The sequence below is a fragment of the Ovis aries genome, chromosome 1 (genome assembly GCF_016772045.2).
Source record: "Ovis aries strain OAR_USU_Benz2616 breed Rambouillet chromosome 1, ARS-UI_Ramb_v3.0, whole genome shotgun sequence".
Lineage (NCBI taxonomy): Eukaryota > Metazoa > Chordata > Mammalia > Artiodactyla > Bovidae > Ovis > Ovis aries.
The window spans coordinates 117,831,895-117,856,130 of NC_056054.1; the positions used below are offsets into that span (position 1 = coordinate 117,831,895).

General features: G+C 38.8%; 1 protein-coding gene across 1 annotated transcript in view; it reads right to left on the minus strand.

Annotated features, from left to right (window-relative positions):
* TMCO1 (transmembrane and coiled-coil domains 1) overlaps positions 1-24,236 on the minus strand; it is a 65,062-nt gene that overhangs the window by 34,516 nt on the left and 6,310 nt on the right. Inside the window, exons 3-5 of the mRNA XM_004002723.6 lie at positions 20,549-20,608; positions 9,177-9,223; positions 7,507-7,574 (exon numbers count right to left, since the gene is read on the minus strand). Coding sequence (XP_004002772.1) covers positions 7,507-7,574; positions 9,177-9,223; positions 20,549-20,608 — 175 coding nt within the window. The remainder of the gene's footprint in view (positions 1-7,506; positions 7,575-9,176; positions 9,224-20,548; positions 20,609-24,236) is intronic.

Here is a 24,236-nt window from a genome sequence, read left to right on the forward strand (position 1 = left end):
ATCATCCAGGCTAGAATACTGGAGTCGGTGGCCTTTCTCTTCTCCTGGATACTTCCACGAACCAGGGGTCGAACCCAGATCTCCCACATTGCAGGCAGATTTTTTACCAGTTGAGCCACAAGGGAAGCCCAACAATACTGGAGTGGGTGGCCTACCCCTTCTCCAGTGGATCTTCCCGACCCAGGAATCAAACCAGGGTCTCCTGCATTACAGGCGGATTCTTTACCAACCTAGAGGGTGCAGCAAAAGCAGTTCTAAGAGGGAAGTTTATAGTAATACAAACCTACCTCAAGAGATGAGAAAAACATCAAATCAACAACCTGATGTTACACCTAAAGTAACTAGAGGAAGAAGGACAAAAAACCCCAAAGTAACTAGAGGAAGAAGGACAAAAAACCCCAAAGACAGTAGAAGGAAAGAAATCATAAATATCAGAGCAGAAATTAATGGGAAAAAATGAAGAAAACAATAGCAAAGATAATAAAACTAAAAAAACTTTGAGAAAATAAACAAAATGGACAAGCCACTAGCCAGATTCATCAAGAAGAAAAGGGAGAAGACTTAAGCCAATAAAATTAGAAATGAAAAAGAAGATGTTACAATAGACAATGCAAAAATACAAAGGATCAGAAGAGGCTACTAAGAGCAACTACATGCCAGTAAAACGGACAACCTGGAAGAAATGGACAAGTTCTTAGAAAAGTACAACCTTCCAAAACTGAACTCAGAAGAAACAGAAATCATAAATAGACCAATGACAAGCACTGAAATTGAAACTGTGATAAAAAAAAATCTTCCAACAAACAAAAGCCCAGAGCCAGATGGCTTCACAGGTGAATTCTACCAAATATTTAGAGAAGAGCTAACATCTCTCTTGCTCAAACTCTTCCAGAAAACTGCAGAGGAAGGAAAACTCCCAAATTCACTCTATGAGGTCACCATCACCTTGATACTAAAACAAGACAAAGATACCACCAAAAGAGAAAACAGCAGGCCAATATGAACATAGATGCAAAAATCTTCAACAAAATTCTAGCAAACAGAATCCAACAACAGATTAAATCATACACCAGGATCAAGTGGGGTTTACCCCAGGTATGCAAGGTTTATCCCAATATATGCAAATCAATCAATTTGATATACCATATTAACAAACTGAAAGATAAAAACCATATGATCATCTCAACAGATGCAGAGAAAGCTTTCAACAAAATTCAACACCCATTTATGATTAAAAAAAAAAAACAAATCTCTTTAGATTAGGCCTAGAAGAACTCTATCTCAAAATAAAGGCCATATATGACAACCACACAGCAAACATTATTCCCAATGGTGAAAATCTGAAAGCATTTCTTCTAAGATCAGGAAAAAGACAAGGGTGCCCTCTCTCATCACTGTTTGTCAACATAGTTTTGGAAATCCTAACCATGGCAATCAGAGAAGAAAAATAAATAAAAGGAATATAGATAAGAAAAGAAGTAAAACTCTCATTGTTTGGAGCATCAGTTCAGTTCAGTTCAGTCACTCAGTCGTGTCCAACTCTTTGCAACCCCATGAACCGCAGCACGCCAGGCCTCCCTGTCCATCACCAACTCCTGGAGTCCACCCAAACCCATGTCCATGGAGTCGGTGATGCCATCCAACCATCTCATCCTCTGTCGTCCCCTTCTCCTCCTGCCTTCAATCTTCCCCAGCATCAGGGTCTTTTCCAATGAGTCAGCTCTTCCCATCAGGTGGCCAAACTATTGGAGCTTCAGCTTCAGCTTCGTCTTTCTAACGAATGTTCAGGCTTGATTTACTTTAGGATTGAGTGGTTTGATCTCCTTGATGTCTAAGCGAGTCTCAACAGTCTTCTTCAGCACAACAGTTCGAAAACATAAATTCTTCCACATTCAGCCTTCTATACAGTCCAACTCTCACATCCGTATGTGACTACTGGAAAAGCCATAGCTTTGACTCTATGGACCTTTGTTGGCAAAGTGATGTCTCTGCCTTATAACACACTGTCTAGGTTTACCATAGCTTTACTTCCAAGGAGAAAACATTTTTTAATTTCATGGCTGTAGTCACCAGCCACAGTGATTTTGGAGCCCAAGAAAATAAAGTCTCTCACTGTTTCCACTTTCCCCCATCTATTTGCCATGAAGTGATAGGACCGGATGCTGTGATCTTAGTTTTATGAATGCTGAGTTTTAACCCTGCTTTTTCACTTTCTTCTTTCACCTTCATCATGGGGCTCTTTGGTTACTCTTTGCTTTTTGCCATTTGGGTAGTATCATCTGCATATCTCAGGTTGTTGCTATTTCTCCCAGCAATCTTGATTCCAGCTTGTGAGTTATCCCGCTGGCATTTCACATGATGTACTGTGCATATAAGTTAAATAAATAGGGTGACAATATACAGCCTTGACATACTCCTTTCCCAATTTGGAACCAGTCCGTTGCTCCACGTTCAGTTCTAATTGTTGCTTCTTGTCCTGCATGTAGGTTTCTCAGGAAGCAGGTAAGGTGGTCTGGTATTCCTATCTTTTAAGAATTTTCCACAGTTTGTCATGATCCACGAAGTAAGTCTTTAACATAGTCAATGAAGCAGAAGTAGATGTTTTTCTGGAATTCTCTTGCTTTTTCTATGATCCAATGGATGTTGGCAATTTGATCTCCGGTTCCTCTGGCTTTTCTAAATTCAGCTTGTACATGTGGAAGTTCTCAGTTTATGTACTGTTGAAGCCTTCAAAATCCTTCAAGCATTCTGAGCATTACCTTGCTAGCAGGTGAAGTGAGCACAAATGTGCAGAAGTTGGAACATTCTTGGCCACTGCTCTTCTTTGGGATTGGAATGAAAACTGATCTTTTCCAGTTTCCACTGCTGATGTACAGAAACACAAAAGATCCTGACTAGTCAAGGAAATCTTGAGAATGAAAAATGGAGCTCGAGGAATCAACTTTCCTAACTTGAGACTTTACTACAAAGCTACAGTCATCTAGACAGTATGGTACTGGCACAAAAATGGATATACAGACCAATGGAACAAGACAGAAAGCCCAGAGATAAACCCACGCACCTCTGGGCACCTTATCTTTGACAAAACAGGCAAGAAAATATAATCGATAAAAGACAGCCTCTTCAATAAGGGAAAAATGGACAGCTACAACTAAAAGAATGAAACTAGAACACTTCCTAACACCATACACATAAATAAAGTCAAAATGGATTAAAAACTTAAATGTAAGTCCAGAAACTATAAAACTCTTAGAGGAAAATGTAGGCAGTACACTCTTTGACATAAATCACAGGAATATCCCCTCTGACTCATTTCCTAGCATAATGGAAATAAAAACAAAAATAAACAGGTGGGACCTAATGAAACTTAAAAGCTTCTGAACACTAAACAATAAACAAGATTGAAAGACAACCCTCAAAAATAACTGCAAATGAAACAACTGACAAAGATTAATCTCCAGAATATATAAGCAGCTCATACAGCTCAATTTCAAGAAAACAAACAGCTCAATCAAAAAGTAGGCAGAAGACCTAAACAGATACTTCTCAAAAAAAGACATACACATGGCAATAAATACATGAAAGGATGCTCGATATCAGTAACTATTTGAGAAATACAAACCAAAACTACAATGTGGTATCACCTCACACCAGTCAGAATGGCCACCATCAAAAAATCTACAAACAATACATGTTGAAGAAGACATGGAAAAAAGGGAACCCTCCTGCACTGTTGGTGGGACTGTAAACTGATATAGTCATTATGGAGAACAGTATAAGGTTCCTTAAAAAACCCTGCAATCCCACTCCTGGGCATATACCCTGAGAAAACCACAATTCTAAAAGACACATGTACCCTAATGTTTACTGCAGCACTATTTACAATATTATTGCCAGGACATAGAAACAACCTAGATGTCTACTGATATATGAATGTATAAAGAAGATTCGGTACATATATACAATGGAATATTATTCAGCCATAAAAAAGAACAAACTTGAGTCAGTTCTAGTAAGGTGGATGAACCTAAGAGTCTGTTACACAGAGTGACGGAAGTCAGAAAGAGAAAAACTAATATCTCACATTAACAGATATACATGGAATCCAGAACATAGTACTGATTAACTTATTTGCCGGAATGGAACGGAGACAGAGATGTAAACAATGGACTTGTGGACACAGTGTGGGAGGGAGAGAGTGAGACGAATGGAGATAAGTAACATCGACATATATACACTATCATGTGTAAAGTGGATAGCTGGTAAGAAGCTGCTATACAACACAGGAAGCCCAGATGATGACTTAGAGGGCTGGGACTGGGGGAGGGGAGGGAGGCTTAAGAGGAAGGTGATATACGTGTAATTATGGCTGATTCTCATTGTTGTATGTTAGAAACCAATACAATATTGTAAAAATTTCAAAACAAAGAAACAAACAAACAAACAAAAAAAGAATCCCCTGTGAAATGCAGGGCACATGGGTTCAATCCCTGGTGGGGAGAACTAAGATCCTATATGCTAAAGGGCAACTAAGTCTGTGCATCCCAACTGCTGAGCCCATGTGTGCCACAACTAGAGAGTCCAAGTGTTGTAACAGAACATCCCACATGACTTAGTGAAGATCCCATATGCTGCAACTAAGACCCAACACAGCCAAATAAATAAATATTATATATATATATATATATATATTTGAAGCAGATGTCCCTTCCATAGAGCAGGCTTTCACACCACAATGTTCACAAATAACATTAAGAAAGGAAATCACATGAATATAATGCTATATTATATTATATAGTAGTGCTATAATGCTATGTTACAGCACTATATGAAGCTATAACAGCACTATGATGGCACTACAGTAGCACTATGATTGTAGCACTATAACAGCACTATGATGCTAATACAGCACTATCATAATGCTATATTATATTATATAGCATTATATTCATGTGATTCCAAAGAATATTCAGGACTGACTTCTCTCAGGCTTGACTGCAAGGGACTCACTCTCATGAGCCTTCTCCAACACCACATTTCAAAAGTATCAATTCTTCTTGCACTCAGCCACCTTTATAGTTCAACTCCCATATCCACACATGACCACTGGAAAAACCATAGCTTTGACTACATAGACCTTTATCGGCAACGTAACATTTCTGCTTTTTAATACACTGTCTAGGTTTGTCATATCTTTTCTTCCAAAGAGGAAGCATCTTTTAATTTCATGCCTGTATTCACTATCTGAAGTAATTCTGGAGCCCAAGAAAATAAAACCTGTCACTGTTTCCATTGTTTCCCCATCTATTTGCCATGAAGTGATGAGACCAGATGCCATGATATTAGCTTTCTGAATGTTGACTTCTAAGCCAGCTTTTTCACTCTCCTCTTCTACTTTCATCATCTGTATATCTGAAGTTATTGATATTTCTCCCAGCAATCTTGATTCTAGCTTGTGAACCATCCAGCATTTTGCATAATGTACTCTGCATATAAGTTAAACAAACAGGGTGACAATATACAGCCTTGATATACTCCTTTCCCAATTTTGAACCAGTCCATTGTTCCATGTCTGGTTCTAACTGTTGCTTCTTGACCTGCATACAGGTTTCTCAGGAGTCAGGTAAGACGGTCTGATATTCCCACCTCTTCAGGAATTTTCCAGTTTGTTGTGATCCACACAGCTTACCAGTTAACTTACTAGTTAAGCTTGCTTAGTTCAGTTCAGTTCAGTCGCTCAGTTGTGTCCGACTCTTTACGACCCCATGAACCACAGCATGCCAGGCCTCCCTGTCCATCACCAACTCCCGGAGTCGACCCAAACCCATGTTCACTGAGTTGGTGATGCCATCCAACCATCTCATCCTGTCATCCCTTTCTCCTCCTGCCTTCAATCTTTCCCAGCATCAGGGTCTTTTCCAATGAGTCAGCTCTTTGCATCAGGTGGCCAAAGTATTGGAGTTTCAGCTTCAACATCAGTCCTTCCAATGAACACCCAGGACTGATCTCCTTTAGGATGGACTGGTTGGATCTCCTTGCAGTCCAAGGGACTCTCAAGAGTCTTCTCCAACACCACAGTTCAAAAGCATCAATTCTTCTGTGCTCAGCTTTCTTTATAGTCCAACTCTCACGTCCACACACGACCACTGGAAAAACTACAGCCTTGACTAGATGGACCTTTGTTGATAAAGTAATGTCTCTGCTTTTTAATATGCTGTCTAGGTTGGTCATAACCTTAAGCTTGCTAGTTAACTATAAAATCTTTCAGTGTTTGATTTGACTGGTAATTCATGGTAAAATATATCCAAGAAATAAGAGAAAGCATAGCAGTGAAAAAAGAATACTGAGATAAGAGTTATAAATTAGAACTTATGAGACTTCTATATAACCTGGGCAAGTTATTTAATCTTCCAAAGGTCCTTTTCAAAATCACTAGTTAAGTGGAAATTTTGTATTGAAATAATTTTGGACATTCCCTTTGGTCTCTCACCTAACCAGTCCCTTTCCACCCCCGTACTATATACTTCACACGCACTTATGTCTGGTAACATCCATTAATGTATTGATTTATTGGTCTTTTCTTTCCATAAAATTTTGACACTATTAAGGGCAAGGAACACATCTTATTTGTTATATTCTGATACCTAGCACAATTCCTGGCACAAAGTAGGTACTTAACAGGTGTGAAGAAAACAGACTAGTGTTGAGGGGATGAGTACAAGGGAAGGGAGAGACAGAAATGAAGCAGGGAGCGGGGAAAGAGAAGAGTAAGAGGACAATCCTAATATGTATGGGATAGCTCAGGTGAGCTTTGAAAGGTAATAAATGATTGCTTGTCATCTTTGGCTATTTTCCCAGCTTCTGTCAAAATCAGTCCCATAATCATTCAGGCCTGCTACGCATTAGTTTAGAAAACAGTAGCTTACCTTATCGTTAAACAAGATTACAGTTGTAAAGATTATTTTAAGAATCAAAATATCTCTGAATGACTGACTACCTTCATTGGGAAGCAGTTTGCTAAAAAGGAACTTAAAAACCCAAGGGACATACTAAACTCTTTTTAGAGTCCTCATAATAGCTTAGTCTTCACTTTATAAATAAGATAACCTCAAAATTAAGAGGGTGAAAAAGTTACCATGTAACTGTATTCTAACAAAATTAAATTTCCCTGAATTTTGACAACTGGATTGAGGATGAGAGAATGTCCATGTTCTTAGGTAACACATAGTTTTAGTAGTTATGAGTAAAGGGGCATGAAATCCACATCAAACTTCTGAAAGATTCAGAAAAATTTATAAAAATAATATATGAATGAGCACAAATATTTATGATATAGAGAAACAGAAAAAAAGAAAGCAAATGAGGAAAAACGTTAACAATTGTGAATCTGGTTAATGGATATATAGTCTTATAACTTTTCTGTAAATATGAAATATCAAAATATTACAAAAAAGTTAATTGTCCACACAGAGCAAGTTAGATAAAGCCATATAAAAGGATACTTACATGGAATTAAACATTCCCATTAAGGCAGTAAAACAAAAGCCAATTGCAAACATGGATTTCATTCGAACCTGTAAGATCAACAAATTGTCACTTCACACTAAAGGAAAACCACTACTAAAGCATATGCCCCCAAATTTTGATATCATATAATTTTTAAAAGATGCTCCTTGGCAAAAAATTGTCTGTTGTCTAACCCATCCTCCACCTCCAAGGCCTCTTCTCCTTGTCACCTTCTGATGAACCGTACTGGAGTGCCCACATGACCTAATTCCGGCCAACGAGTGATGAGTACAAGTACTAACCAAAACTTTTAAAAGGGGCAAACTTGGCTAGCATCCCTTTAGGCCTTCTGACCATACTTCCTGTCTGGAATGAAGAACGTAATTCCTGACAGTAAAGCAACATCAAACAACCAAATGACCATAAGCTAAGGAAGGCTAACTGGAGTCTTTAGTGACACTACTGTGCTGCCACACCAGCCCGGGACTACCAACCTCTACCTCTTGATCAAGCGAAAAAAAGTTACATGTTCAAGTATATAAGGTATTTTGTTTCTTGAGGCTAGCTACTTTCTTAATTACATGTGCCATAAAAGTATAAATAAACAAAAGATCATAAAGGCATGACTAACAGTTTATCAGAAAATTTTATCTCTTCTTTCTGCAGTTTTCAAATTTGGTCTCTTGAACGTGGAGTAACTATGACAACAGAAAAGCTATTTTCAAAAAACTATACTTCTAAATTATAATCTTTCTTAAAAAGAATTTCAAGGCACTTCTCTGGTGGTCCAGTAGTTAAGAATCCACCTTGCAATGCAGGGGATGCAGGTTCAATCCCTGGGTGGAGAATTAAGATACCGCATGCCAGGGAGCAACGAAGCCTGCACGCGACAACTAGAGAGTCTGTGAACTGCAATGAAAGATCCCATGTGATGCAACCTGACAGCCAAATAAATGAACAAATAAATACATTTTTTAAAAACAGAGTTTTAAGAAACAGAAGATAAAATAATATATATAGCAAAGGTCTCTCAGTAAGCAAATGATAACTGTTGCACAATTTAAGTGTCTTGTTTGAATATACAGAAATTAGGCAGAAAAATTAGTCAAGCCATATAATTCGCCTACCTATGCCTCAGAAAGACATGCTTGAAAACACTCTACTCTTTATAAATAATGAGTAAATGGCTAATAAAAACACTTTTCCTTACACTTTATGATATGCCTGACCTTCAGAGCAAAAGGCCTCTTAAAGAATAAAGGCCATCTATGATGTTCCAAAGCTTATGATGGGATTACCAGGTCACCAAAAGCCAAAGATTCAGTAATAATGTAAGGAAGAAAAGAAAATAAGTGACTTCATTTGAAAACATAAGGGAGAAGCTAAAAAAACAAAACAAAACAAAAAAACAAAAAAAAACTGTGTGTAAATGACAAAATTATGACCTCAAGACACTCTTAAAAAAAGAAGCTATTCATATTACCAACATGAAGCTTCAGCCCTGTAAGCACATTTTCACTTCTATTTGGTCTAAGAACACCCATTACATTATTTATAGCATGCGTAACTATAAATTTCTGAAGAGGTAAAGTGCAATGTACTTGATGCAAATCATGGTCTTTTGCTGAAAAACATGTGGTTTATCATGAAGTTATATTTAGGACTCTTACCATTGACAGATCTCTGTTGTTATTCTTCAGTTTCTCTTCTTGCCGCTCTGCAAGGAATTAATGAACTAGTTAATATACACAGCACTGAGCAAGAAGCAGATGTTAAACTGTCACTGACTGGTGACTACAATGTTTCTGTCTCAGTTATCACTTAATAAGATAAGCTGAATACTCCGGAATACCATATACTTTGTACTAACAGAAAATTCAAATGCAGGAGAGCACTAAAATAGTTCAATTTAAATAAATAAAAATCTTTAAATTTTAATTTTAAAAATTACCTCTGGTATTAAGTGTTTCAGCTCTGTACATTAAGATATAGTCATTATTATATCAGTGGGAGGTATAATCATAATGACTACACTTAGATTTCAAATATTAATTACCCATCTCAAGTTTCTTTCCCCCTTTTTCAGTTTAAGAAAGCATAGCATCTAAAAATTAAAAGCCAATTAAGATAAAGTTAGGTTCAGCTTGTTTCATCTTACAGTCAAATGAAGCTAAAAATAAGCATACTTTCATATTTAAGTCACTTGGAAAGCTAGGAAATTTGACATATATTTCAAAAAAATTGTTATATACACCAAATCTAAACTGCTAAAGAAGTTTCAGCTACATATTAATGCTCTTATCTACTGTATCCCATGAACACTGTTGTTCAGTTGCTAAGTTGTGTACCATTTTTTGCAACCCCATGAACTGCAGCACACCAGGTTTCCCTGTTCTCTACTGTCTTCTGGAGTTTGCTTAAATTCATGTGGAGTTAGTGATGTCATTCAACCATCTCATCTTTCTGTCGTCCCCTCCTCCTCTTGCTCTCAAGCTTTCCTAACATCAGGGTCTTGTCCAATGAGTCAGTTCTTCGCATCAGGTGGCCAAACTACTGGAGCTTCAGCTTGAGCATCAGTCTTTCTAATGAATGTTAGGGGCTGATATCCCTTAGGATTGACTGGTTTGATCTCCTTGCTGTCCAAGGGATTCTCAAGAGTCTTCTCTTGAGAACCACCAGAATCTGAAAGCATCGAAGCTCCGGCTCTTGGCCTTGTTTATGGTCCAACTCTCATATCCAAGCATGACCACTGGAAAAACCATAGCTTTGACTATATGGACCTCTGTCCACAAAGTGATGTCTCTGCTTTTCAATATACTGTCTAGGTTTTTCATAGCTTTTCTTCCAAGAAGCAAGTGTTTTTTAAATTTCATGGCTGCACTCACCATCTGCAGTGATTTTGGAGCCCAAGAAAAGAATATCTGTCACTGTTTCCATTGTTTACCCATCAATTTGTCATAAAGTGATGGAACCGGATGCCATGATATTAGTTTTCTAAATGTTGAGTTTTAATCCTGCTTTTTCACTCCCCTCTTTTACCTTCCTCAAGCGGTTCTTTAGTTCCTCTTTGTTTCCTGCCATTTGGGTAGTATCATCTGCATATCTGAAGTCATTGATATCTCTCCCAGCAATCTTTGATTCCAGCTTGTGGGTCATCTAGCCCAGCATTTCACATGATGTACTCTGCATGTAAGTTAAATAAGCAGGGTGACAATATACGGTCTTGAGGTGCTCCTTTCCCAATTTTGAACCAGTCTGTTGTTCTATGTCCAGTTCTAACTATTGCTTCATGTCCTAAATATAGGTTTCTCAAGAGACAGGTATGGTGGTCTGGTATTCCTGTCTCTTGAAGAATTTTCCAGTTTGTTGTGATCCACACAGAAAAAGTCTTTAATGTAGTCAATGAAGCAGAAGTAGATGTTTTTCTGGAATTCTCTTGCTTTTTCTATGGTCCGATGGATGTTGGCAATATGATCGCTGGTTCTTCTCCCTTTTCTAAATCCAGCATGTACATCTAGAAGTTCTTGGTTCATGTACTGCTAAAGCCTAGCTTGAAGGATTTTGAGCATTATCTGGCTAGCATGTGAAATGAGAGCAACTGCACGGTAGCTTGAACATTCTTTAGTACTGCCCTTCTTTGGGATTGGAATGAAAACTGACTTTTTCTAGTCCTGTGGCCACTGCTGAGTTTCCCATCAACATATTGGACTTTATTGCTGTGCCTATGAAGAAACTGAGGTCCAGCAAAGGAGAAGTGACTTCTCAGAGCCCACACAGGTATTTTATGGCAAAGCCAGGGCTATAATCCAAGTTTCCCAACCTCCAATCCAATGATCTCTATATATACCATGCTACTGCTTTCTTTGATCATGTATTTTTATCACCAAGATTAATTCACTCAACAAATACTTATTGACTACCTACTACATGCCAAGCACTTTTCTGGGTACTACGGATAAATGAATGATCAAAACACACACCAATTCATACCCTCACAAGAATATTATGAAATAAAAATATAAAAAACCCTCTAAAATAAAAAAAAAACATACAATTGGAATATATTAAAGTGGTATGAGCGCTGGCAAGTTCAGGCAGGTAAAAGAATGGAAGGAAGAAAAACAGGCCTACAGGAACTGCAGACTGGACTGCAGTTTTCAAACAACGCATGGGTGAGATGAATGTATGACTCTTTGTCTTAAACAGTTCCTACCCAGTTTGTTCTCCATGGAGGAAAGGATACAGGCAGGAAAGAGCTGAAGGTGAAGATATATGGAAGAAAATGAACAAAATGGGATGGAGCTAAGGTGTATCTCAAGGGCTAGACCTCCTTTTCTATTGAACAGCTCTCTTACAATATAATAAGACATTTTAAAACTGGGGGTTTGAGGACTGGGGTAAGAGATAACTAGAAGTTAAACAGGCAAAGAACAAGTAGAAATGGAAAAGGACTGCCACTGAGACATGAAAAGAAAGGTATAGAAAAGCATCTGTGCTAGAAACCTGCACATCCTTGACTTCCTACTCTATCTTCAATCAAACACCCAGTTCTATTCATTACACCTCATAAATACTTATGAAATCTACCACCTCCCCTCCTCCTTACTATCACTTCCAACATCTCTTACCTATATTGCTTTCAAACCTCCTAACAGACCTGTCTCCAAACTTCTCTCCTCTAATTCACGTTCCACATAAATGCATATCAGATCTACCAAAAGGCAAACTGAACAAGATCATGATACTCACCAAGAGTGTCCTTCCATGGCTTTTTATCCCTATAAGATCATGTTTATTTCTTTCTCTCTCTTTTTCTTGGGTGTGTCATGCAGCATGTGGGATCTTAGATCCCTGACCAGGGATCAAACCCTTATCCCCTGCAGTGGAAGTGCAGACTCCAGTGGAACTGGACCACCAGAGAAGTCCCAAGATGATGTTTCAATATCACTTGCAAGTCCTGTATCTGGCTCCTGTTTCCTTCTGAAGCCACATTTCTGACCACTCCCATAAATTTTTACGTTCTCACCTCACCAAAGTTCCTTTATATATGATGATTTTCTCTTGATTCAGCATCTTTGTGCATAAAGTTTCTTTTACCTTGGGTGACCAAGTGTCCCAGCTTTCCTAGACTGTTCCAGTTTTAGCTCTGAAAATCTCACATCCCAAGAAACTCCTTGGGCGAAACAAATTGGAATGACTGGCTACCCTTCTACCTAGACTATTTCATCCTATCCTATCAAATCCTTTCCTGGCTAGCCTATAACTCAACTTTTAAGCCTCAGCTCTTATGTCACCTCCTTTGGAAAATCTTGATTTCTTTAGCAATACTATTCTAAAAGAACTTTCTACAATTATAAAAATATCTTATATCTGTGCTATCAATATAGCTACGTATAGCTACTGAGCAGTAAAATATGACCAGTGTGATTGAGGTCCTAAAATTTCAACTTCATTTAATTTCAATTAATTTAACAGTCAAAGGTAGCTAGAGGGTGCAGAATTGGATAATACAGTCTTAGACACTGGATTAAAATTTCTGATTCAGTAAAACCTAGGAGTAAGACTCAGAGTCAATACTCCGTTAACCTGATGTGAAGAGCCAAATCTTTGGAAAAGACCCTGATGCTGGGAAAGATTGAAGGCAGTAGGAGAAGGGGACGACAGAGGACGAGATGGTTGGATGGTATCACCAACTCAATGGACATGAGTTTAAGCAAGCTCTGGGAGATCGTGAAGGACAGGGAAGCCTGGAGTGCTGCAGTCCATGGAGTTGCAAAGAGTTGGACACAATTGAGCAACTGAACAACAACAAAGACTCAGAACCCTTCATTTTAACAAACATCTCAAGCAAAACTGATATGGGTGGCCTAGAGACCATGTATGAGAAATACTATATAGAAAGAACTGTAGGATACAAGCCAAAGTTAGGTGCAGGCAAAAATTAAATCCTGTGAAGCACTGCATACCAGAAGAGAGAAAGGTACTATAAATTTATAGTGAGCACAACGTCTGGCTTATCTCAGGGCTTGCTCTGTCTGCAGGAATTGCTTTAACACAGTTCTTGCCTTCTTGTAACCAGTTAGTTCAGCTTTTCCTGAATTCTTGATCACATATACCCTTAAGTTCCTCATTACTTGAGATAGCTTACTATAGCCAAAGAGCTAAATAAAATACATCAAAAGTAGTTTATCGTCTATGAGAGGGAAACAAAAAATAACCAAAATATCTGCTCCTGAAATCAAGAATGAAAAATATAGTCTTCAGACACCTCAGTTTCAAATTAATGGCTCTACCTAACACCACAATCTAAGGGCGTCACCTAAGTGATATCAATGACATTTTGATTCTCTGAAACACTGAATTTGCTGACCTTTCCCCTCTTATTAAAAACTCCCTTCTTTCAAAGCAGCAATATCACTCTTTATAGTCCCCTCATCACTGTGTGTGTGTGTGTATAATGCATACTAACTCGCTTCAGTCATGTTCAACTCCTCTGACTGTAGGATTCTCCAGACAAGAATACTGGAGTGGGTAGCCATTCCTTCCTCCAGGGGATCTTCCTGACCCAGGGATCAAACTTGTGTCTCTTACGTCTCCTGTGTTGGCAGGTGGGTTCTTTATCACTACTGCCACCTGGGACGCCCAGTATATATATGTTTATTTATTTGGCTGTGCTGGGTCTTGGTCGCAGTTTGAGGGATCTTTTAGTTGCAGCAAGTGCCAAGTGGGATCCAGCTCCCTGACCAGTGATTGAGCCCAAGGCCCCTGTATTTTTAGTGCAGAATCTTAGCCCACTGGACTACCAGGGAAGTCCCTAAACATTTAATTTTTAAAGAAGCCCAAGTAGGGAATCTGAGAAAAGTAAAAATAAGGGTTGCTGCTACTGCTGCTAAGTCGCTTCAGTTGTGTCCGACTCTGTGCGACTCCATAGATGGCAGCCCACCAGGCTCCCCTGTCGCTGGGATTCTCTAGGCAAGAACACTGGTGTGGGTTGCCATTTCCTTCTCCAATGCATGAAACTGAAAAGTGAAAGTGAAGTCACTCAGTCATGTCCGACTCTTAGCGACCCCATGGACTGTAGCCTACGAGGCTCCTCCGTCCATGGGATTTCCCGAGTTACATAATAAAATTACATTGATAGATAGGGTCAGTGACAGAAAGGCATTTAATGGTCTCATAAAGCTGCTGGAAATGAACAGCAAATCTGACTCTACGCTTATTAGCAGCTGGTTTAAAGTAGGAAGAAAAACCATCAGTTCAAACAGTGTCAGTAAGATAAATCAATTATTTATGAGAATCACTGCTTGTCTTGATATTTTAAACTACTAGAGTTTCTATAATCTCTTGTCAAAAGAATACCATCTAATGTAAATAATATAATGTTCTCAATAAACAGTCCATAGTGCTACTAAAATACAGTTGTATCTGGCTGAGTTTTTCATGACATACCTAAAGTGCTATGTCAAGGCAAAATACAGTTGAAGCAATTTTATAAAGGCCCAAATAATACAAGTTTAGGTTTAAAGATTTCTGATCAGCCAGTTCAGTCACTCAGTTGTGTCCAACTCTTTGCGACCCGATGGACTGCAGCACACCAGGCTTCCCTGTCCATCACCAACTCCCAAAGCCTACGCAAACTCATGTCCATCTCGTTGGTGATGCCATCCAAACATCTCATGCTCTGTTGCCCCTTCTCCTCCTGGCTTCAATCTTTCCCAGCATCAGGGTCTTTTCCAATGAGTGGGTTCTTCACATCAGATGGCCGAAGTATTGGGAGTTTCAGCTTCAGCATCAGTCCCTCCAATGAATATTCAGAACTGATTTCCTTTAGGATTGACTGGTTGGACTTTCTTGCAGTCCAAGGGACTCTTAAGAGCTTTCCCCAACACCAGAGGTCAAAAGCATCAATTCTTCGGTGCTCAGCTTTCTTTATAGTCCAACTCTCACATCTATAAACGACTATTGAAAAAACCATTGCTTTGAATAGATGGAGCTTTGATGGTAAAGTAATGGTTCTGCTTTTTAATATGTTGTCTAGGTTGGCCAGAGCTTTTCTTCCAAGGAGCAAGCGTCTTTTAATTTTATGGCTGCAGTTACCATCTGCAGTGTTTTTGGAGCCCAAAAAATAAAGTCTCTATTTCCATTGTTTCCCCATCTATCTGCCATGAAATGATGGGACTGGATGCCATGATCTTAGTTTTATGAATGCTGAGTTTTAAGCCAACTTCTTCACTCTCCTCTTTCACTTTTATCAAGAGGCTCTTTAGTACTTCTTCACTTTCTGCCATAAGGGTGGTGTCATCTGTATATCTGAGGTTATTGGTATTTCTCTGTGCAATCCTGATTCCAGCTTATGCTTCATCCATTCATCCAATCTGGCATTTCACATGATTTACTCTGTATATAAGTTAAATAATCAGGGTGACAATATACAGCCTTGACGTACTCCTTTTGCAATTGGAACCAGTCGGTTGTTCCATGTCAAGTTCTAACTGTTGCTTCCTAATCTGCATACAGATTTTTCAGGAGGCAGGTCAAGTGGTCTGGTATTCCTATCTCTTGAAGAATTTTCCCCAGTTTCTTGTTGTCCACACAAAGGCTTTGGCATAGTCAATAAAGCCAAAGTAGATGTTTTTCTGGAATTCCATTGCTTTTTCAATGATCTGTAGATGTTGGCAATTTGATTCCTGGTTCCTGGGCCTTTTCTAAACCCAGCTTGAACTCTGGAAGTTCACAGTTCACGTACTGTTGAAGCCTGGCTTGGAGAATTTTGAGCACTGCTTTATTAAAGTGTGAGATGAGTGCAATTATGTGGTAGTTTGAACATTCTTTGGCATTGCCTTTCTTTGGGATTGGAATGAAAACTGACCTTTTCCAGCCCTGTGGCCACTGCTGAGTTTTCCAAATCTGCTGGCATATTGAGTGCAGCACTTTCACAGCATCATCTTTTAGGATTTGAAATAGCTTAATTGGAATTCCATCACCTCCACTAGCTTTGTAGTGATGACAGCCTGGCTTAATTTAGGACTAAAATTTATAAATCTACAGAATGGATAGGAGGTTTGCCCTTCAAGCAACTGCTATTAAATATTATGTCTTGTAACTTTTTATAAGAGTTCGATAAGTAACTTCATAAATATTATTTCTTTTACATTCTGATGACATTTTGGTGAGCAAACAATTCAAGGTTACCTCCCACGTTAAATTAATTTGAAATAATTTGAGTGTAGACACTCTGTGCTGTCACTGTAAGGGCAGGGGGTAATGTGCCTTCCATTTTTATATCTTACTTATCCTTTATAACAAAGCTATAAACTGCCTATATTCAATGTCTTTACTTTCTCACATGCATTATTTCCCTATCTATACAATAAGACTTCTGTCCCCTATAATGCCACTGAAACTATTCTCTTTTTAAAAATGTTTATTTGGCTGGGTTAGGTCTTAGTTGTGGTGCGTTGACTTAGTTGTCCCATGGCACGTAGGATCCTAGCTCCCTGATCAGACCAGGGATCCGACCCGCACCTCCTACACTGGAAAGCAGATTCGTAATCATTGGGCCAGCAGGGAAATCCCATGCCACTGAAATTATTCTTGCTAAACCACTAACATCTTTGTTTTGCCTCTCAGATATTTAACACCTACCCTCTAACCATTCCTGTCCCCTGAAATTCTCCCCTCAACTTCTGTGACACAACTCTTTTCCAAAAGCTCTGGCATTATTTTTTTGAGCTCCACTTCTTCTCCTACTCCTTAAATGATTATGCTTCAGGACTCTCTCCATCCTCAGCCCTTTGCTTTTCTTACTTTCTATGGCCTCACTGTGTGATCTCACTTAGTTTGTGGACCTAATTACAATTTATAATCATATGACGTTAAACTCTATTTGTAGGTGCTTTCCTGGTGGTCCAGAGGATGAGATGGTTGGATGGTATCACTGACTGAATGGACACGAGTTCAAGCAAACTCCAGGAGATACTGAAGGACAGAGAAGCATGGCATGCTGCAGTCCACAGGGTCACAAAGAGTCAGACACAATTTAGTGACTGAACGATAACAACCTTGGTGATCTAGTGGTTAAGAATCTGCCAGCCAATGTCGGGGACAGGTGTTCGATGTTCAATTCCTGGTCCAGGAAGGCCCCATATGTCACAGAGCATGCACCACAACTACTGAGCCTGCACTCTAGAGTCCCTCGAGCCACAATCACTGGGCCTGTGCACTGCAACCACTGACGTCTGTGTGCCTAGAGCCTGTGCCCTGCAGTAAGAGAAGTCACCTCAATGAGAAGCCTGCGCGCTGCAACGCGGAGTAGCCCATGTTCGCTGCAACTAGAGTAAGCCCTTGAATAGCAACGAAGACCCAGCACAGACAAAAACTGAATAAACTTTTAAAAATAATAAACAAAGAAACTCTATTTGTAGCCTTTACCTCTCTGCCAGCTCCAAACCATACATCCAATGGTGTACCAAATATTTCCACCCTATTGTCACAGAGGCACAACAAATCCAACATGCTCAAAACTGAAATCATCCTCTCTTGTTCCTTATCCCAATCTGCTACTCTTCCAATATTTCTTGTTCCCATCAAAAATCCAGGCTTCTTCCCAGACCCATTCTTCTCTACATACCTCACATCTAAAAGGTCATCAAGTTGTGTCACATCTGCCTGCCTGAATTCTTTGAGTATGTGCCACCTACTCCAGTCCCAGCACCACTGTTCAGGTTCTGGCTATGCTATTTGTACGCCAAGGACACCTGAAAAATCTCCTAACTTCCCTACCTCCAGAATGATCCCCTCTCTGGTTTATCCTCCAAATACTGCCAGATTTGTCTTCCTTAAAATGTGATTTCAAACCTGCTTAAATTCCTTTCTACATACGTTAACCTCCTTCCCTTAGTTTAATTTATAAGGACCTTTATGGACTAGGCACTACTCATTTCCCTAGGCTCATCTGCTTGTATGTTACACATACTTTTTTTACTTGTTATAGTATACTATTTATAGTTCCAGGTATATACCTTGCTATTTGACGGCTCTATGCTTTTGCATATGCCTATCCTGCCAAGAATATACAAGACTTAAAAATGTGGATTCTAAAGTTATGAATGTACAGGTTCAAATCCCTTCTCTACCACTGACTTAATTGCACCATACCACTGATCGACCAAGAGGAACTTACTTAACCTCGATTTTCTCATCACTAAAAATGAAGGAACACTGTTCACTACAACATACCATTTTCAAAAGAGTTAAAAAATATGTAAAGGCTTACTTCAGGGTTTTGCAGATGGTCCAACTGACCAGTATTTATTTATATTTTTACTTAGTTAATACACACTAAAGCTTTGAGATTCAACTTAAAACATTATCTCCAAGAAAACCTGATCCCATAGATTGGTTTGAATATCCTTTCTCTTTACTTTTATGATATTCAGAATGTATCTCTAAAAAATATGTATTACACTGCATTGGTTTGTTTTCCCTGTTTAGATCCCTTAAAAGACAGAATTACTTTTCTACTTTGTTGCCTCAACGCCTACCAGGGTGACTGGGTATACAGAGTAGTACACTGGTATACCCATACAGAATAGATGTACAATAGCACTTTGCCATGGAACTGAATGATCAGGCCATTAAGAACACATCTAATATCCCTACACTAAGTTGAGAAGCTTTAACCAGAACAGGAAACTGGGCTTCCCTGGTGGCTCAGTGGTAAAGAATCCGTCTCCCAGTGCAGGAGATGCAGGTTCGATCTCTGGGTGGGGAAGATCCCGGAGAAGGAAACGGCAACCCACTCCGGTATTCTTGCCTGGGAAATCCCATGGACAGAAACGCCTAGCAGGCTACAGTCTATGGTTGCAGAATCAGCGTCAACTTAGTGATTAAACAACAACAATAACTAGTAAAGGACACTGGTATAGTCAAGCCTGGTAGAGTAACCTTCCAGGATTTAACAGCAATGATCCAGGTATAGAGACATAGTTTTTGATCCAAATACACAATTTCACAACAATTTTTTCCTGATTTTAGAATCAGGAAGCATCATAAAGTATAAATATAAATTATATATAGCCATTTATAAATTGTCTTTTTGGAACAGAATTACATTCTGTAATTAAATTCAAATTACACTGAAAAACCAAAAACAATTATTTTGCAGAGTAGGTAAAACTATTCAGCAGAAAATTTCCTACATGTTGGTGGGTTTCCATCACCAGTCAATTCTCAGTAAGGAAGTCATGGCAACAATAAACACACGTAACTCAGATTAAACTGGAAATAATCATATCAGTTAAGAAAAACAAAACAATTTTACAAACTATGCTAAGACCCTTCAGCCAAGTTCAAAACCCATGACTGTCAACATCATTCTACTAAATTGAAATTTCAAAGCTAAGAGCAAAAATAAAGGAAGTGCTTGAACTTGTCCTACAATATGGTAGAAAAATCATGTAAGATAATGTACAAGGCTTCCCAGGTGGCACTAGCAGTAAAGAACCTGACTGCCAAAGCAGGTTAGTCATGAGACACAGATTCAATTCCTGGGTCAGGAAGATTCCCTGAAGGAGGGCATGGCAACCCACTCCAGGATTCTTGCTTGGAGAATCCCTTGGACAGAGGAGGCTGGCAGGCTGCAGTCCACAGGGTCGCACAGAGTTGGACATGACTGAAGTGACTTAGCACACATGCATGCCAGATAACGTATGCAAGTGCCCTAGTAGACTGTAAATCTATACAAACATGAGTTATCACTACTGAAAACTTTATTAAAAAAAAAAAAAAAGCCCACAAGCCCTAGAGCCTGTGCTTCACAACAACAGAAACCAGCACAATGCAAGGCCCACACACTGCAACTAGAGAGGAGCCCCGGGCCCCTGATTGCTGCAACTAGAAAGAAGCCTGTGCAGCAACAAAGAACCAGCACAGCCAAACATTTTTTGAAAAAACAAAAAAATTTTCTTATATTTTCATTATCTAAGAATTTATTTTTCCAAGAAAACCTTAAAATATTGTATATACCAATAACTTATCTTACCGATTTTCTTTTTTTGTTGTCGACCAGCTGACTCTGTTATTGTTTCCTTCTTCTTTTCCACTGTAAACATAGTGACATCATAAAAAATTAATTATGCATTACACTCAAGAAACAAAGACTATATTTTATCACAGCTGAACCACTGAAAGAAGCTTACAAGAAAGTTACACATTGGCTTTGACGGTGGTCATGATTAAGTTAACTGGTGTGCTCCCACACCTGCTGACAGTAAAAGGTAGACGCAATATTCCAAGAGTGTAACAGTAACATTGTAAGCATCATTAATCAAATACCCAAAAAAGACTTCATAAAGACAAAGTTATAATCAAAACTGAGATGATTTTTAGGCCATTAGCTGAGATTGCCTTAGGCAGAATCTCAGCACAATTTAAAATTCTGCTTCCCTGGTGGCTCAGAGGTTAAAGCGTCTGCCTGCAATGCAGCAGACCCCGGTTTGATCCTTGGGTCGGGAAGATCCCCTGGAGAAGGAAATGGCAACCCACTCCAGTAGTCTTGCCTGGAGAATCCCATGGATGGAGAAGCCTGGTAGGCTACAGTCCACAGGGTCACCAAGAGTAGGACATGACTGAGCTACTTCACTTTCACTTTCAAGCACAATTTAAAATTCTGCTTCCTCAGGTGATTAATTGTAGTTCCAGTCTCAAATTCACTATAGAAAATGGGCATTCACTCATTCAGTTGTGTGCCAAAGTAATAGGCACCATTCTAGGTAGATAAAAAGATAAACATGATCCTTGCCATCTAAAAAGTAATCTAGTGAGGGCACATAATCAAATAACAATTACAGTATAGAATGCACAGGGTAGGAAGATCAGGAGAGTCAAAACAGCTAAGATGAACATTTCCTGAGACTTTTCAATTAATATAACGATAGAGTAAGAGTGAGTTTTGGAAGAAGAATAATGTAACATATTTATATTTTATGTTTACTATCTTTAATCACCTATGAAGCTTTCCTAGTGGCTCAGATGGTAATGAATTTGCCTGCAATGCAGGAGACCCAGGTTCCATCCCTGGGTCAGGAAGATTCCCTAGAGAAGAACCACCTATGAATGGACTAGCAATATATACAGTAAAACCTTTATTTACATTATTTGCTTCTTATATTATCTTAGTATACTTCCTTTACTAGCACATGGTATAGTATATGTATTATTTCTAAAAGTTGCATTAAAGAGAATTGCAGGTAGGAATCTTTCCCTTACTATATTAAGTATGCTGCTTGAATTTTAAAAGCAAAATTGGTGTTATTCCTTTATCAGAGATGTAAAATTCAATTTAACTCCACAATTACAAATAAAATGGTAAAATTCTGACTAAAATAAAATCTGAGTACATGTGTGTAAATATACACATTGGGTGTCTAAGTGATAGGCACTATTCCAGGTAGATAAAAAGATAAAAGATGACATATATAGGGAGAGAAAGACAGAGATTTAGAATGAACTACTAGTATGAGATCATAAAAGGGAAGAGTCATTTTCTACAAGATGTTACAGAAACAAAAAATATTTCTCCCCACCCCAGAAGGACTATAACACAACTACTTGGCATTTAACCATGGCTGCATAAAAACCGTGGAGAAGGCAATGGCACCCCACTCCAGTACTTTTGCCTGGAACATCCCATGGACAGAGGAGCCTGGTAGGCTGCAGTCCATGGGCTCGCTAAGAGTCAGGCACGACTGAGCGACTTCACTTTCACTTTTCACTTTCATGCATTAGAGAAGGAAATGGCAACCCACTCCAGTGTTCTTGCCTGGAGAATCCCAGGGACGGGGGAGCCTGGTGGGCTGCCATCTATGGGTTCACACATAGTCAGACACGACTGAAGTGACTTAGCAGCAGCAGCATAAAAACTGGGGGAAAAAAAATCAGAAGGCTAGGAAATAGAAACATAAGATGATACTATGAACATTACTTGATCTTCTAGCACAATGGATTAAGACTAGATAAATCTTTTTCAGGATAATACAACGTTTTTTTTTACTTCTCAAAGTTACAAAGAAACTCTAAGAAATGGAGATATCAGAGTTGACCAAAAAAAAAAAAAAAGATGTCTACTGTGAAACATATTTTTGCCTATGATCTGGTATTACTGCATTCTGAATTCGAGTTGTCAGTTTATAAATTATTCTAAAAGCTCTATCATGTTTCACTCTAAACCAAAGAAATACTTCATACTTTACAATAATCTGTACTTAATAAATGTTCTCAAATAATTTTGTTACAAGAATCCAATTATATATAGTATTTTAATCTTTCTCATTTATTGAAGTGTTCTTTCATTAGTATATATTATAAAAGTAAAACAATGAAAAAAGACTGACATTTAGAGCACACTCATCTAGAGATCACCTGAATCAAACTACTTGGTACCTTTAAGAAAGTATCTTTCAACAAGGATGTCCACCACAGTAGCACAGGTTTCTAGATAATATCAGTATTCTCCAAATAATGCCTAAGATCAGATCTGCACAAGATGAGATTTGAATTTGTGATTCAAATCTATTTATATTGTATATTCCTCAAAAGTGCAACAAACTTTTTTTTTTGAGATTTTAATTATTTTATTATTTTACATTTTGAGTCTGTGCTGCCAATACAGGAGACATGAATTACACCCCTGGGTCAGGAAGATCCCCTGGAGAAGAGATCAGCAACCCAACCAGTATTCTTGGCTGGGAAAATCCCCTGGACAGAGGAGCCTGGCAGGCCACATTGGCTGGGAAAATCTCACGGACAGAGGAACCTGGCAGGCCACAGTCAATGGGGTCGCAATGAGTCGGACACGAATTAGAGACTAAATCACCACCACCAACAACAAAGCTGTGAATAGATTAGATTTTTATTTAAGTTTGAAATATCACATAGTAAGCATTTTAACAGTCCACAAGTTGGTGATCATCCAACGAGAGTTGTCACTGAAAAACATTTTTAAAATATCACAGTAAAACACTCTTTTAAGGAGTCAGTCATCCTGCAGTTTTAAAGATAAGCAAAGTTCTTCTGATTGCCCTGCACCTTCCCATTTCCTTCATTTCAAAGAAAAACCACTTTTACCACTTTCAGCTGACTGTTTTGGTATTTACTCCTATAGCTTCTGTTTTTTTGGCAGAGCCATGCAGCAGGTTAGTTCCCCAACCAGGGGCTGAACCTGGGCCATAGCAGTGGGAACTCCCATAAAGTTGTGTGTGTGTGTTTGAACCTCTGTGTCTTGAAATATCATAAAACCCATTGTCATAGTTGTAATTTTGGTTAAATGTGAGTTTAACATTTACAAAATTATGACTGTGAAAATACTGTTCACAGGCGATTTACACAGTAAACTATGATGATTCTTTCCTTCCTGCAAGTTTTCCCCAGATTTATGTCATTTAAAAATTTGTTCAGTTGTCTCCATGGTGCTAAGTCACTTCAGTCATGTCCGACTCTGTGTGACCCCATAGACGGCAGCCCACCAGGTTCCACGATCCCTGAGATTCTCCAGGCAAGAACACTGGTGTGGGTTGCCATTTCCTTCTCCAATGCATGAAAATGAAAAGTGAAAGTGAAGTCGCTCAGTCGTGCCTGACTCTTAGCGAGCCCATGGACTGCAGCCTACCAGGCTCCTCTGTCCATGGGATGTTCCAGGCAAAAGTACTGGAGTGGGGTGCCATTGCCTTCTC